Source organism: Gymnogyps californianus, chromosome 4, assembly GCF_018139145.2.
Source record: "Gymnogyps californianus isolate 813 chromosome 4, ASM1813914v2, whole genome shotgun sequence".
Classification (NCBI taxonomy): domain Eukaryota; kingdom Metazoa; phylum Chordata; class Aves; order Accipitriformes; family Cathartidae; genus Gymnogyps; species Gymnogyps californianus.
In genome coordinates this window covers 53,724,523-53,741,972 of record NC_059474.1, presented here as the reverse complement: position 1 = coordinate 53,741,972, position 17,450 = coordinate 53,724,523, and the positions used below count along the sequence as shown (strand labels likewise).

Here is a 17,450-nt window from a genome sequence, read left to right as displayed (position 1 = left end):
CCTGTATGGCCTTCAACGCTTGCTCCGAGGAAGCACACGTCAAGGGTTAAATGCTAGGACACAGGGCTGCAATCCAGGCCAACTCCTCTGGACTGGTGCCAAAGGCTCACAATAGCAACACACCTTCCAAATAACTGGGAAAGTGCTTTTTGTTTGGGCTCAGAGGATTGAAAGAGGTTATAGCTGTTAACTCCCACATCGGTCAGGTTAGCACAAGCACTACTGCCATGGGTTTGTTTAAAATGTAGACTAGTTTTACTTACTGAGCATACAAAGCAAGTGTCATGCCAAGTGTGGCCCAGAGCTTCAAGAAACCTATCTCCAGCTTCAATGGGGAATTCACAGCCATGGCACATAGTACCGAAGAGGGCATAGTAATCTGCAAACAAATACAAACAGATTTTAAAGATGAAGCGTATGCAGAAAAGCGAGACTGACCCTTTGAAACCTTTGTGCTTTCCTTTCAATGGCAGTGGGTTTGCACTTGTCGAGTTTTATAATACTGGGTACACTGAATAAAGAGCTCCTAGATCGAAAGACTGGGATGCCCTCCTTTCCTCGCTAATTCAGTTCTCATCCCTTTCCTTATCCTTTCAAGTGAGCAATGCTTCCATCTTCCTGGTGTTTCATTTCCTTGAGATCAATAGCGCACTCGGGGGGAAACGCACTCCTTGCACAGCACCTGCACAGGCTCTACGTGCTCCTCACGTTCTCTCCGGCTCTGCCTTGAAAGCATACCCTGTCTGTTCACACGACAGACCTCCTCAGTGAGTAACAAACTCCTGCCTACATTCTGGCACAGTATTTGCCCCAGACTGCATGACACAAAATCATGCAATCATTAGGCTTCTGTCCTAAACAGAGTCTAGCAATTTGGATCAAGTCAGAAGAGTTTTCTAGTCACTGGAGTTTATTACATGGCTTAAAAAACAAACAAACAAACAAGCAAACAAAAAAACAACGAACAACTACAACAACCAACCACAAAACCAAACCAAAACCAAACCAGAGGCTTTAGGCAATATATTTATTGCATTTAACAAAAAGTATCAGTAGGGGGTCAGGATGGTTATTAGCGACTGGAATCACTGAAGGGTATTCGCACCATTCATTTTTAGGCACTGGATTGACTTGGTGCCACTGGAGTCTCCCCTGGAGTCAGGAAAGAAAAGCTCCTCCAGCAGTCTCAGAGAGCAGGGACCAAAACAAAGGGCATCAAACTGTTCATACTCCCACCGACTGCAGAGCTTGAAAAAGAGAGAGCAGACTAGCAGGATAAAATACATGTATAAAGTTGTGTGGGAGGCACTGACACCCACCCCCATCCCCATGGTCTCGGTGTGTGACCCATGCTTCTCTGTGCATAGAGCCATCTCAGTGGCTACAAGTCACCACAGCCCTTCGCTGCCCACCTGTGCAGACCTAAATTTCACCCCAAGTTTTCTGATCTTTTCCACTTATTTCAACTCTCAAGCACCCCATTCTAAGAAGGAAATGCTTTTTTCCTGCACAGAAGAGAACAGCATTAGTGCTATAACACAAGAGAATTTGGGATCAGCATGCTACCATGGCAAATTCATAATGTCATGCAACATTACGTCTTCCTAAGATGAACTACAGACAGAGTGACAACCACAATGAAGCTTTGGACTCCATCCTTAATAGTAACACTCTGCCTCTGAAAGGGAAATTAGATGCCAGGGGTTGTTTTCAAGGAGACTTATAAGGAGTGGCAACCAGGGTACAAGGAGATTTTGTTTCTCTACTAGATTATACAGATCTGCTGAAGCTCTAGTGCTTACTGCACCAGAGCCAACAGAGGCTTATCACATGTGTCAAGCTCAAGAGAAAAGTCCTGATTTGGTTCAGTAAGACAGTGTTTTGTATGATGACCTCAAAAAGCATCATCATAGGAGGCATCTCAGCAGGACGGGGAACACAAGTGCTCTGAAAAAGCAAAGTCCTTGATGGCTGCCAGCCGCAAGGAACGGCTTCACCGATCGCCTTCATTTATCCATGCTACTGAGATGAATTTGCAAGTGTTTAAGCAGAAGAAAGGCAATAAAAATGTCAAATGGTAGAACGCATCTGTGCAAAACCCCTGAAGGACGCAGTCTCATGACCATACTGCTTCAGCTCTTTGCATTCGTGTTCATACAGAATCTTTTACTAATACTTTCCTGGTGCCAGTAGTTAAAGACTTCTGTAAGTTGGCCTGTGGTTTGTGTTGATACGTTTATTGGCTTTTCTTCTGAAGAAAGGGCAACAGATAAGGCAGAATGAAGGGCATCAGCTTTCTTTTGCATGCTTGAATTGCAATACCACAGAAGCCTTCCAAGGCAGACTTCTCATACAGTCACATATCAATGCTTCCTGCACACAGCATTTTCAAAACTAGGTTACTAACTCTGCACTTAAAAAAAGCTCAAAGTTGTAGATATCTGCACTTTTAATTTAATTTTAGCATCAACATCCAAACCCAGAAAGTTTTGCAGATTAAACCTCCTTAATACTAATAGCTGATGCTGTTATAATTTCAAACACACATTTAAAATTAGAACCTTCCTTTGCACTAGGAAGAAGGAAAGTTGGCAATGACATTTACTCTTTATTTCTTTAAAATTAGTCATAGACTTGTAACTCCAGCTGGACTGAAAGTCTTTGAAGAATGAATATATCTCAAATTAACATCTAGTTTGAGAGCCAGAGCCATTACAACGTATCACTGCCAATAACACCTCACAGAATGTGTCTACATTAACTTGTGCTAGCAACTTTCTATCTTAGAAATAAACTTTGTGAGAAGTGTAGTATTCTTGACATTTTATCCCAGTGTTTCCTGCTCACAGTACAGAAAAGTGCGCATTTGTGCACAGGAGTCGTAACAGTAGCACAAATCAATGCACCACACAACATACGGGTCATTTGATGGCAGGAACAAGAATTCAATATTAGCAGAACAAACCTGGTCACAAGCTTCCCACCCAAAGGGGAGTTATCGATTCCTCCAGTACTATTTTTGAATCATCAAATGGTTCCAAGATTAGGGGCTTCAGATTGCTTCAGGATGAAATTTCACCGTGCTGTCGCGCTGGAGGATGCTGCTTGTATATCCGTTTCCTCTGCTGCTCCACGAATTCAATAGGAGCAACATGTTACCCTACTTGTGTCACTGAGTTAGCAATAACCTACTGTGTCCTTTTGTATCTGCCAACACCTCATTAAAGCCATTCTGACAGAGAAATTTTGGATAAATTTTGCCTACTTTCCTCATCCTTTCAGTACCTAGCACTCTTCATGGCAACCGCTGCGAAAAACTGTGGGATCAACCCAGAAGGAAATCTTAGGTCCAAACAGGTCACTAGGATTTCATGCTAAATCTCTTCCTGGTCAATCTGCTTCCACCTCTAGTTAAACTACAATGCTCCTTACAGTAGAAGGAAAAAACACAGAAAAGGTCCGACTGATGGTTCTAACACAGATGTAAACAGCATGCAGTGTGAAAACAGACAATTTTGATACAATTTTGTTTCTTTTCCATTTTTTGGGAATTGTTTTACAAATACTATCTATTTCTTTCCTAGCCCAGAAGGGTTCATGGGAAGTTTTAAGCAAACTAGGAAATGAACATAAATAAAACTGTTTATATTAATAAAAAAAAAAAAAAAGACACGATTAGCTGGAAGTGCTAAAAACCAAACCAGAATCCCTCTGAAATTCTAAGCTGCATCTTTCACATAATATTGCTCATCAGGCTTTCAAGTGCTAGAATCGTATCACTGTATTTTTCCCGACAGCCTGGTTTTTTTATCCCAAGCTTATGTTCAACAGATGTTACCCCTGTTCCTGCAAAAAACTTCCTGGGCAGACTGCTTACTATTGGAAGTCTCTCCTGGCTGTGAATAAGGCTATTCAGAGTAAAAGGCATTACTCCACTGGCATTTGCTTGTTTAGTAAATACGCAGATTTACATAAACTCCAGATTATTTTAAAGCCAACCAGAAAGTCACCCTAAAATTAACACTTTGCTGTATCACTGATACCTACAGCTGAGGGCTTAACAGGAACAACAAGTAAAACCAGTGACAAGAAGCCTGCTCCTGCCGAAGCCAATGAAGAAATTCTCACCAACTTCTCCTGCTGCAAACTCAAAGCGCCTACAGCATTTGCTGCTGCTTTGAATTGACATGTCAAAGTTACATGAATTTGCTGGGACACTTCTCAAGTGAAGCTTGAGAAAAAGGATTTGTTATTTTCTTCCGACCTTATTGAGCTCTGTTTCCCCGCGCAGCTGCAGTAAACTTTGGTTGTGCTGCTTCTTACCCGTCTCACAATAGGGATCACCATCTTCTAAGTGGAAGACATTATTGCGGATGGGGTTATGACAGGCCACACACACAAAGCAGGAAACGTGCCAAGTTTGTTTCAAAGCATTTATTACTTCCTGTGGGGATTAGAAAAAGTGTTATTAACACATTATTTTGATGTGATGACTAGATTGTGGTGACCATGCCTCCACACTTGATTCGTTTCAAGAATACTTTGTTTCCTACTGCTACTTTGAAAATGGGTTGTGCATGCAATTTCTGCTGATGTTAAACTTAATGAGGTGCTTTATTTATGGTACATCGCCTTATTTGTCATAAGCAACTTTTCATTTTTTGGAAGGTTCAATGCAGAGTCAGACAGATTAACAACTCATTTGTTCACCTTTTACATTTTAATTAGGATCTCACCCACAACAGTCCCCTGAAATAAGAAAAGCAGCATCTCCAATGTCTCCTCAAGTCTGTGACTAGTTAATCAGAAGACATCACATAGAAAATTATGACTGCTCTGTGTTGTTTTGGAAGACGCTATACTGCCAAATATGACTTGAGAATTGTGCTGCCAGAGCCCTGCGTGACCCCAGTTACACAAGAGTCCAGACACATTGCTGTCTGCAGTAAAGCAGCGGACGATCAGCTGGCAGGCTCAAATTAGCAATATTAGTGCCGAGTAGGATAATGCGTCTTTCTATCTACATTACCACTAGGAGTATTTCAGTACTTCACATCTAGCCAACCAGTGTGTTCCTCACTGCTCAGCTCAGCTAAGGAGGATTTTTCTTTTTTTTCCCCCCCTCCAATTCTGTAAAAAGTTGCCAATTAAAAGCATTTTGCTCAAGAAAATCTAGTAATCACAACAGCTACAGAACAGCTTCATGAAAACAGGAGCTGAACTTGGAAGAGCCAAGGAGACTACAGTACCTTTTCTCAGAGAGACTGAAAAGGCTCAACATTAGAAGAGCCAAAAACACACTCAGTATGTGATGGGTGCTGAAAAGGTATGTCAGAGTATGTTTGGAAGAATGCAGACTGGGCCAGATAAAAGGAAATTTCATTACAGAGAAGCACTGAACACTGTGGTCATTGTTCCCACTGAAAAACAGGCCACTTGCTGGTCACTTACCCCAAGGATCTTCCTCTGGCATTTTGAACACTCAGGAGCGAAGAACTTCTCATAGCAGACCTCGCAATACAGTGCTCCTTTCTCTTCCACAAATCCAATGTAAGCCATGGAGGTTTTGCAATGAGCACAATTAAACTCCTCTGGATGCCATGACTTCCCCAAAGCCACCAAGAAGGGTCCTCTGATTAGAAAGAAGAGATTTTGTCAGCAAATGCCCCTGGGTTGGCTCCTGCAAAAGCTGTTAATAGGCTTAACCTATGATACCTCTGTGCCATTACTACGCTGTTCACAAACATATACTGCTCCATCCCTCCTTCCTCCTACAGGCTCTAAGAAAGCATCAAGTGCTGACTGTATCTACTCCCATTGAACTATCTCCCAGAAACACCTGACCACAATAAATACTAATTCTCTTTGCTTCACTGCATTTCAGAAATCTTATGTTAGGACTACAGTAAATACAGTGCTGAAGTGGCTGCTACGGAAGAGAAGAAGAAGGATGTTCCCTATGTTCCCAATTATTTCCATCTATTGCAAAGAGATATTTGACTCAGTGATACAATCCGCTCTCTTTCAGCGCGCATTTGTATCGAGGCCACAAATGTTCAAGCAGACTTGACTCCACTAAGAGCCGGTAACATCAGTTTCTTGTGAGACAAAAATTCAATTGCTGTTCTTATCCAGCAAGTTTGTTACAGGATAACCCATCCCAGTTGTTGGGGGATTTTTTTTTTTTTTGGGGGGGGGTGGTGGTGGTCCTTTTTTTTTTTTCCTTTTCCTTCAGAAGCTACTTAAAATAGGACCATTTTCACCAAATACAGAGCCTCATCTATTATTTCCAAACACAAAATAATGACACTGTTAATAGCATTTGTCTGGCTAATGCAACAAGGTTAACAGACAAGATAAACCTGTCAACAAAAAAATCTCAGTTTGTACCTCATAAATCTGAGGCATATACCATCGTATCTGTATTCATTTGAAAACATATTCAGCATGCTGATTTCTTTAATGAACATATTTACTTTAATGAGGTGCCTCCAAGGTCCCACCAACACTCAACCTTCTAGAATTTAGGTTTCAGGTGAACTTTGTGGTTCATCTCCCTCACCAGATTTCCCATTTTTGCAAGACCAATAAAGATGCCATTCTTTCAGTAATGCATCACTTTTTTCTGATCTAATACTTCACTGCAAAAAGTGTAAGGTACTAATATCAACACCCTGTTGCTAAACATTTTTTTGGAAATGAAGTAAGCTACAACATTTTTGTGTAAGATAAGATTTTCATATGAACAAAGCAACAGGAATAGAGAAGGAAAAAACCTTAAAATTTGCTTCCAGGGTTATGCTGACTCTGAGATGGGAATGTAAGCGGGCAGAGGACAGAGGGCAACTTGACGGAGAGTAGGGGGTAATTATTTTCATTTCTTTTCTACGTTTTCTCTGGAGATGCTACCTATTTTCAACAGGATGAGAAGTCAAAGATAAGGGACTCAAACAGATTTAGGACAACTCACACACCTTCTGAGATGATGAACATATTTAATCTGAAACAGTTTCTTCTATTCACCTCTGATTATCCGAGAGAAAGCAGTTGAAAATGGCTCCTGGAGAGCAGCTCGTAGCCCTTTAAGGAGGGAGCCGGGGTTGAGTGCAGCTCTCTGGCCCCCACTCCCAGCGGATGCCTGAGCAGTGCAAACACTGACCTAACCCGATACCCTCCCGCCGCTCTACAAGCACCTTTTTACATCAATGCCCTTTCAGTTATGTACTGATCAAACAATACAAGCCCTTATGTACAACAAAGTGCTCTCAGTGCGCCGTGTCAGCACAGGCTAATTTAACAGATTCATTAGCACGGGGCTGACACCGAAGAGGCTCTCTCGGCTCCAGGTAGGATTGAGTTTCTGGCCATCTGCACTGAAACGATAGGCTCACTTAGCTCTGCAATGGAAAGCAAGTACGCTAGCAACGGGAGGGGAAGGAATTTTTACAACATCTGCTGCATTTAGCTCTCCAGAGTTTACAGCTCTGACATGTTGAGGTTAGCCATTCAGGACAGCGCACAGGAACCCAGACGGATGGGGAACAGCCTGAGAGTGCATCTACAGAGTTTCTTTCCCAAAGTCCCCAGACAGCTGTGGCCGTGCCCTGCACAATGTCTCCGAGGTGTTCCATTAGCGGGCTGGCTCCCTGCGCACACGTGTCCAGAAGAACGCTTTCTAAATACAATTTTACTTTTAATCAGGCCGTAGTTTAAACATGTCAAGCTGACGCTGCAGCTTAATGATACCAGCGACTTAAAAGCTGCCTCAAAGCACGTGGAAGAAAGAAAAAAAAAAATAAACACCTGCCACGTAAAATAGACTAAAACATGATATTCAGAACTTGGAGGTATTCCTGGTGTCTGCATATTTTTGTGATCGAAACGATAGCTTCCAGTAATGAAATCTATTTATTCGCGGTATTCATTTGAAAAGGAGTTTAAAGCCCTGATTTGAGTAAGGGGGCCGCATGCCCACACTCACGCAACCTGATGGGAAGTAGCTAAGGCATGAAATGCTAGGAAGATGGCTGCAGATGGCTTCATCCTTCCTTCCCCATTTAAAAACAAAAAAACAATAAAAAAATCCCACATGCCTCTTTCAACTAGAACATAATTTTAAAGGTGGTGCTAAAAAGCCATGTTACTTCCGTCCAAAGATATGTGATGATCCAACTGGCAACAGTTGGCTATGAATGTGCCTCTATCCCAGGCTACTTTGACACGCTAAGCATTTCCGAACAAATTTCTGGCATCACCATCTAGACCACGTGAACCAAACTCACAGATGAAGGCAAATAGTAGTAATTTTTCTTTTTTTTAAAGGGATTCTGATGTATTTACAACAGTATTTACAGAATCTTACGCCCCAAAGGATCACCAGGTACATAAATTTGGTAGTCACCTAAAACATCTGGGTTCTGCACGTAGCAATGATATAGGGGCATATTGGAAGGAAAAGTAATGTACAGGGAATATAAACACAATTTCACTATCTTTACACTTGCAACTAAATATAACTTCATCACTATGGTCATGAGGTATTAGTATGCCAATAATCTAGTTTCTCATGTGGCTTTTATTATGATAGCAAGCCAGAACTGAAATTTGGTGGTAGAGACATCAAAAGGATTTCCACATCTGCTAAGTAGGCCAATCACTTTACAGTTAACCATACAGCAGTCTACACTCTGGGAAGTTTCTTTTTTCTCCTCCGTTGAAAATGCCACGATATACAATTTCTGCATAGGAGATGCTGAAGGGAAGCACCATTCATACTTTTTCCCTTTTGCCTTTAAAAACAATTAAGCTGTATGAAAAGGTGACAAAGCCAAATCATCATTCACAAGCAGACACGCCAAAGAGTACGTTCTCAATGGAGATCCAGGGAAAACACATTTGGACTTCAAAGGAAGAGCCAACTCTGCACTGTACCACTCAGTAAGACTGCCTGGGAACCAGAAGTCTTCATCAGGAAATGTTAGAAGTTTGCCAGATCGTCACAGCAAGTAGATCACGGGAAATTTAGTTTGCCTCCAGCTTTGATTCTTTTAGACATGGAAATAAAAGCTTACTTAATGAAGCTTTGGAAAAAACTGGAATCTTCAGACAATCACTGTATGATTATTTAAAGATACATTAAAAAGTCATAAGATGTCTCTAAGAAATGGTTTTGGCTCAACCAGCCATGGTTATTCTATGCCTGAGTGTAAAGTAACCAACTCCACAACGCATTTTGGCTTCAAAACAGATGTACAATGCAATGTCACTTGATCCTCCTCCTACCTTTTCATAGGTAATGCTACCACTAAGGGCATGAACTGTAATTATGCTAAAACTTGAATTCAAAATGCCATTACAATCTTTCAAATCCACTGTATGCTGTGAACACGAGGGATATTTGGCATTGATTAATGAACATCAACTCATCCTCAAATGAAATAATGCTTGCTTTTAATAGTCGAGGTGGCATTTAATATATGAAGAAGTATAAGGATTTAAATGCCACCAGCAAATTACAAAGAAGTTAGACGTGGGTATCAGTTACTATTCATGAGGAGGTGTCACTTACAATAGGTGACAATGGCTTAAGTACTGTCAAGTAGGGCTCCGCAGTTTCTCCTCATGCATCCACTAAGGAGCAAAGGTTGCTCCATGGACCAATACACTCCCCTACTTATAGGGCAGCAGCTCATCTCCTTTTTAATGATGATCAAAGCGGGAAAGCGGGGAGTAGCGGCAAGTGATTTAAGGGCCGAGAGGAGAGGCTGGCTGCTCAGGAGTGATCTGCAGACTGCACTGTGAGACCCCATGGTACAGAGCATCAGCAAACCCTGCTAAACCACAGGTGCTGTAAAAGGCACTGAAGTTTCTTGCTTGAAAGATGCAGCATATAGTGGATTTGCTATGTTCAGTTATAATTATAAACTGAAATGAGAGTAACAAAAAGGAAAGTGCATGGTTGCTTGCATATTATTTACTAGACGCAAATCCAAAGCCCAGGGAACAAAAAGGTCAGAATACTAAAGACAGACAGAATTCTTACATAGGTCAAACTGTTCAACAAATCAGACGAATATCATCCCAAAAGTGTGTAGACCTTTTTGATATTAATCTTCCATTTTGTGGTGAAGCAAAAAGTCTGAATTAAAAGAGATGTGCACCTATGTTGGGAATTTGTATAAGTTTTTTCTATTCCTTCAAGCGGATTCAGATCATATATTTTTATTTCCTTGACATATACAATGGAAGTAGGAAAAAATCCTCCAAAACATCACAGATCAGTTAGCAAAGAGTCCTCTAAAATTAACCTGATGTTAACTGAACTGGTAGTGAACTATCAGAACAGAAATCTAATGGAAGTAAACAAGCTGGACTCAGTTGACCCCTAGAGATCTAGTGATTTGAGTTAGATGCATCTTCTGATGCAGAATCCAAACCAGGGCTCAAGAGGCTGCAAAAAGCCATGGTGGAAAGGCTGATTTTCTATTATACTGAATGAAATTTATACAGCTCATAGAGCTCCTCATTTTTCAGAACTCATGTTTTCTAATCAAACAAGTCTCTTTCTTTAACCATGGTGAAACATAGTGCAGGCTTTCCTATTTTGTTCACTGAAAAAAGGGGACATAGATGAATAAAAAAGAAATATTACAATGTGTTACTTTCCCCTTGTAGTTCAACAACAAAGATGACTGAACAAGCAAGAAGAAAACATTTTAAAAGAATATATTTCTTCCAATAGTCCCAGGAAATCTCTATTTTAGGGAAGAAATAAAATGCAAGGTAGATGAAAATCAGGATGATTTGCACATTGACATGAAAAGGGATTACCGTTCCCTGGATGAGACAATCATGACTAATTGTCAGAAATCACTGACTGAACAATGCAACCCAGATTCAATTCTTCCTCCATATTAAACTGGCTAACGATAGGATATCTTAGGGGCTCAGCAGAATTTATTTAACTTCATCTCATTTGGCAAACTTGTGTTTATGTTGCTTAATCTTTTCTACCCATGTCACACAAGTCAAGGACACTAGCTACCGTAACACCCAGAGGCCAGAGAGCCCACCAAAGAGCTTGAAATGTAACATTGCAGGAAATCATTATTAATCCAGTCCTAGCAATTGTTAAACCTCTATTCCTTGCTTTTCTTATATGGATGAAGCCTGCTATTTTTCTTCTTCTCAATTAGAAATTCTGATTTATAAATCAACATTTGTGACAAGCTAGTCTCTATAAGACTATACTCTCTGATTGGTTTCCAACTAGCTAATGTTCTCAATTTTATTCGAATGGGTGTATAAGTGAAAACTAACTTGCTTACTTTTCTTTGGTTTTACTTTTGCTCTACTCCACCCAGCTTTCTGGTTCTCTGTAAAATGGGTTCTAAGCCTGTGACTGTTAGCAGTTCACAATGTTTTTCCTCCATCAGTACTCTCATTCTCAGTTTTGTTAGATAAACCATGCGTGAAAATAGTGTTCTGCATTAGTGAAATGAAGCCTTAAAACACTTGTGACTAAGGAATCAAAAACCACGAAAGCAAAACAAAGCCCTGCTGTCAGAGAGCCTATAGGATTAATAGAATCATAGAATCGTTTAGGTTGGAAAAAACCTTTACGATCATTGAGTCCAACCGTTAACCTAGTCCACTACACCATGTCCGTAAGTACCACATCTCCACGCCTTTTAAATACCTCCAGGGACGGTGACTCAACCACTTCCCTGAGCAGCCTGCTCCAATGCTTGATGACCCTTTCAGTGCAGAAATTTTTCCTAATATCCAGTCTAAACCTCCCCTGGCACAACTTGAGGCTGTTTCCTCTCGTCCTATTGCTTGTTACTTGGGAAAAGAGACCAACACCCACCTCGCGACAACCTCCTTTCAGGTAGTTGTAGAGAGCCATAAGGTCTCGCCTGAGCCTCCTTTTCTCCAGGCTAAACAACCCCAGTTCCCTCAGCCGCTCCTCATAAGACTATGTGCTCTAGACCCTCCACCTGCTTCCTTGCCCTTCTTTGGACACGCTCCAGCACCTCAGTGTCTTTCTTGTCGTGAGGGGCCCAAAACTGAACACAGTATTTGAGGTGTCACCAGTGCCGAGTACAGGGGGACGATCACTTCCCTAGTCCTGCTGGCCATGCTAGTTCTGATACAAGCCAGGATGCTATTGGCCTTCTTGGCCACCTGGGCACACTGCTGGTTCATATTCAGCCGGCTGTCGACCAACACCCCCAGGTCCTTTTCCGCCGGGCAGCTTTCCAGCCACTCTTCCCCAAGCCTGTAGCGTTGCATGGGGTTGTTGTGACTCAAGGGCAGGACCCGACACTTGGCCTTGCTGAACCTCATACAGCTGGCCTCGGCCCATTGATCCAGCCTGTCCAGACCCCTCCATAGAGCCTTCCTCCCCTCAAGCAGATCAACACTCCCGCCCAGCTTTGTGTCGTCTGCAAACTTACTGAGGGTGCACTTGATCCCCTCGTCCAGATCGTTGATCAAGATACTAAACAGAACTGGCCCCAAGACTGAGCCCTGGGGAACACCACTTGTGACCGGCCACCAATGGGATGTAACTCCATTCACCAGAACTCCTTGGGCCCGGCCATCCAGCCAGTTTTTTACCCAGCGAAGAGTATACCCAGTGAACAGATACAAACCTAATGACTTGATTACAGTGCGCACACATGGGAGTACGCTTTCCTGCTGGAATATGCTCTGCCCTCTGAACCAACGTGTCTTGCTCATTTAGCTGAGGTGCTGTCGCAAATTTTTCACTCGGGGCAGTTGTTCCAGGTGGTTTAATACTGTTTGATGTCCATCCAGTGGCAGGAGCTGGGGAAAGAGTGACAAAAGCATTTAGAAGACCATCTTTCAGTACCAAGTAAATTATCTTGAAATACAAGCAACCAGCAACATTTGTCTAACATCTTTGTCCAGTGTATACCTGCCTACTTAAAGGAACAAATTAAAAAGCACTTATTTTCCCCTCCTACCCCACCAAGCAAGTCCTACGTACTTCACGAAATGTCTGTGAAATAACACAGAATTGTTTTGGCTAACTTGTAGAAGTAGTGGACAAATTTCAATATACTAAAGAAGTTAGGTGAAAGAATATACAACCTGTGAAGGCATTATTTTGCTTTAGATACAAAAGCTGAAGCCAAGAATATCAGTGTATGAACAGAGACAGGAGAATATGACATACCTACTCAAAACATTTTATAGTGAGTGCAACAGATCATACGTCACTACTAATACATTAAAAAAGAGCACACATTCAATACAACATGTACAGGAACTTAAAATACAGTACTGTATAAGGAAAACACATTTCTAAATTGAATTTAAACACTAGTCTAGATCACTAGATACTGCCAATCTGAAGCACTCCAAAGGCCATGTTCACATCCTCTTTATAAAAGTTATGACACAAATAAAAACCTGACATTTTCAGAAATGTGTACATCCACACACCATTTGTGCTCACGTTTTTAGAGTTGTAGAATAGACATAAGCTTTTACGGAGTACGAAAAATGCATTTACAAAAATGAAAGGCACAGATGATACCGTTGCCAAGGGTGATGAAGAAACAAACAGTCCTCTGCTTTTCTTTCTCCTCTACTGATATATGTACCTTGGTTACATACAAGCTACAGCAACATGAGTTTATGGGACCAGTTATTCCTGTCAAGTGGAGAATTCTTTTTCAAGTACGCTAAAAAACCCTCATACTTCCATAGCCTTTTGTTTGTAACCACAGGCAAGAGAAACCATGAGTATTTACTCGGTGTCCTGGCTTTAGTGCAGCCGTACTAAACCTTGTAAATCAAAAAGCAAAATTAAGATCCAAGAGGAAACTCAGAGAGAAACAACCAAGCAATGACAGACATCGGACAGCGCAGGATGATGCTTCTGTTGCAATGATGCAGCTCTCCAACACAAGGTCAGAGCATCGGTATGTAGCTTTGCAAAAAAACTAGTTTGTGGAGCTGTTAATCTTTGTGCTAGTCCTCCTCTCTCGTCTTTCATATCATCTTCCAGGGAAAAGATGAAAAATTGTTTATCATTATCTCCCTTAACGTAATGCTGATCAGCCTCTGCCCTACAGAAAAGTTGCAAATACCTTTCAGGTAAAACACTGCATTCCCTGCTCAAATGGAAGTGGCATACTAATTCACAGAGAAGATAAATTTAAGCAACAGTGAATACACAGAAGATTCAACAGAAATGCCAATCCCTTGCTATTTACAGAAGTAAGATAGCCACACATTACACAATTCAATCAAAACAATACAGTGAACTTTAGTTAACAAAACCCCCCTCTACTCATGCGTATTTGTAGGCTAAGGCAACACAGCTGGAAGAGAAATCTTTTTTAACACCAATACTTTTGTATTATAATTATGTTTGGTATTAATACACTGACATGGGCTTAATACCTACTTCTGCTTACTCTTTCTCTGTATGAAGAAGCAATATAGTCATACACCTTTTTTTTTTTTTCTAACTTGTTGGCTCGACAAATTTTCTCAAATCAGGTCATTGCAAGACTGACATATTTTTGGATCCTTTTCAGTATCTGAAGTAGCAAAAAGTATACCAGTTCATCAGGGTGTTTTTGTTGTTTTTTTTTAAATACAAGACTACCGATTATATTTAATGTATAATTAATTGATTTGCAGTATCTTGAAAAAATAACATCTTGATTCTAGAAACATTCAGCATTCCTGAGTAGAAAGTATTTAGGAGTAGAAGCACTTGATCTTGAACAAGTCACTCTGCTACTGTAGTTCATTTTAGATTATAAATGCCTGCTAAACTGAAAACATAGGAACAGATAAAAATGGAAAAGGTGGCAGAAAAGCTTTGAAGACATGAACAAAAGTGGTTTTGATTAATAGCACTTTCCTCTTCTGTCATCACACATGGCTTTCTAATTTTCAGGTCTCATTTCATGAGAAGACAAAAATACACACTAAAACCAAATCTGTTTTAAGACTGCTTTTGCCATAAATCAAATTGCAGCGCAGCTTCTAGTACACTGCTAATTTCTGTTTGAGTTATCTGCTGAATCCCAAAGCCCATTCAGACACATCAGCTAGCTCATTTGCACTATGTAGTTAAAAAAAGTCCTTCTGCTTACTTAAAGGAAAAAAAAAAAGTACAAACATCACAATTATTCCTTTTTCTTTAGTCTCATTATAGCTTTCATTAATGCTGTTTTTATGAATGATGCTTTTCTGAACACTACCCAACTTTAAAGTTACTACTGGTCAGGAGCAGAATTTGTCTACATAAACTTTCTCTACAGAGTTGTTAGACAGATCAGTCATTTCTGAGTTATTCAAAGCACTAAAAAAGGAGAGAAGGAGATAGTCCATCAGTCTGGGAAATAACTTCGGTCTACTAATGACCCTATGTTAAAACAAAAACTGTCTTTTAAGTGAACCATAATATAAACCACACAAATTAGTACTCTGTTAAGCAAGAGCTGTGGCCTAAGCAAAATCAGGCTGGGCATTTAGCGCTGAGGATCAGTGAAGGCAAATGGACCCACTCCACTTCCACTGAAATCGGTGAACTCAAGTTCAATGCCCAGACCTTCAGCAGATGCAGGACTCCCATGGGATCACAGCCACAATGCAAACAGAATAAGGGGAATAACAAATAAGCCCCAAGCCTTCAGATACTTCTGTATTTGCCAGAATATTTTTGGATACTGGACAAAAACTAAGTTTGAAAAGGCTTTTTGACTGTCATTTGCAAATTTACGTCACTATTTGGTCTATTATGATGGGAACAATATATAATTGATCACTGCAGATGCCATCAGCAGCTGAGAACTAAGACAGAAAAGGTTGCCTTCTGCTTAAAAATCCTTGAAAAGCAAGATCTTAAAGCATTTTATTAAATGCTCTCTTCTTCCATCTCTTGAGGCCAGTGTAAAGCCAGGAAGCTCCCCGCCCATGTTCACAATTCTCACAGCATTCTCTCAAGGAGTATTTTTCTCTTTGCGGTATTCACATTAAGACCTTGTTGGTCTTGCATAGTATTATTCCCCTCTACTCCTGTTCTGAAGTGGACTCAAATTTCTTTCAGTTCAGATTTTTCATCCTAAAGAAGAGGAGTCAGTCTGCTTCCATTGCCTTTAGATCCATACTCTTATTAAAGAAAATACACCAGTACAATATAGTAATAGCTATTTTACCACATTTATTATACTGGTTTCTTTGTAAACCTTCTACAGTTGTTCTACTAGATTTTTTTTTCACCATAGATCATTCTCCCTTTCTCACTGCTTGATTTGCCTCAGTCTTTTATCTTCCTCATTCCCATCTGAAACCAGCCAGAGGACAGCTTTTATTGTCCACTTGTATCTTTCCATAGGCCACAAACATGCCTTTAACACTCCAGTAATTTTACCAAAGGTTCATTACTTCCACTGCAACCCACAGAGCATTTTTTTGGTGGTGGTGGCATTTGTTTGTTATGGTTTGGTTTTTTGTTAAAAAACCCCACTGTTAGTTCCCTACTTAAAATCTATATGAATTCTCAGTATTTTTTTCCAACAATATTCCATGTCTTGTAGCTACAGAATTTCAAATATTAGGTCTGTTTTCGTGTTTAGAATGAACACTGATGTTTCCCAACTAGCCCTTCTACTTAAACAGCAAGTTTAACACTCCTGTACTGGACAAGATGTTTTTTCTGCAAGCAGAGAGGAAGGGGACGCTCTCAGAGTTCCTGCATTCTCCTCCTCTCCTTTCTCTTCCCTATTCCCTTGGAAACCTTTCAGACTGAAACACAACCCATGACTTAAAGAAAAACATCAGGCCGGGAAAACTTATGCAGGTGTTTTTTCTTGCAATGAGAAGCTTTTACCAGGGCACACCAGTAAAAACAAGGTAGGTACAAATTATTACACTCAATCTACGCAAAGACCTCTCAACTCTTGGCAATCAGTCTGAGCTCTCCTGTGGTTTGTGCTTTATACCTTGCTTTTTACATTTTACATATATGATTTTGGATCCCACCAGCAGCTCTGTTCTCAAAGAGCGCTGGGGAGGTGCCCTGGTACCCAAGATCTGGCGAGGTGCACGCACATTTTTAATTGCGAACGACGACCACGTAGGGATGGGAAAGGAAACCACTCCAGCTGCCTCACAACACAATCTCACCACATATTTTCTGGGCACCACCTTTGTTGCTTGAAATAGGACAGAGCGCAGCAACTTTTGCAGGTGCGCTGAAGAATTATAAATTATAATAAGTAAATACAATAAATAAATAAAAGAAATAATTCATAGGAATTACACACCCCATCAGGAGCTATTCTACCCTGAGTGCCAGAGAGGTCTGGCTTCTCTGCAAGTCATGAAAAGATCTCTGTGGCCAAATTTCGGAGTGTTGCAGGCTTCACTTCACCTCTGCTCTCTTTAATTAAACCTTC

At 40.8% G+C, this 17,450-nt stretch overlaps 1 protein-coding gene across 3 annotated transcripts in view; it reads right to left on the bottom strand.

The window, feature by feature from the left end:
- PDLIM5 (PDZ and LIM domain 5) overlaps window positions 1-17,450 on the bottom strand; it is a 135,081-nt gene that overhangs the window by 3,557 nt on the left and 114,074 nt on the right. For all 3 annotated transcript variants that reach the window (XM_050896238.1, XM_050896239.1, XM_050896240.1), the window contains 4 exons: window positions 12,657-12,831; window positions 5,452-5,632; window positions 4,324-4,444; window positions 264-379 (listed from right to left, as the gene is read on the bottom strand). In XM_050896238.1, coding sequence (XP_050752195.1) covers window positions 264-379; window positions 4,324-4,444; window positions 5,452-5,632; window positions 12,657-12,831 — 593 coding nt within the window. The remainder of the gene's footprint in view (window positions 1-263; window positions 380-4,323; window positions 4,445-5,451; window positions 5,633-12,656; window positions 12,832-17,450) is intronic.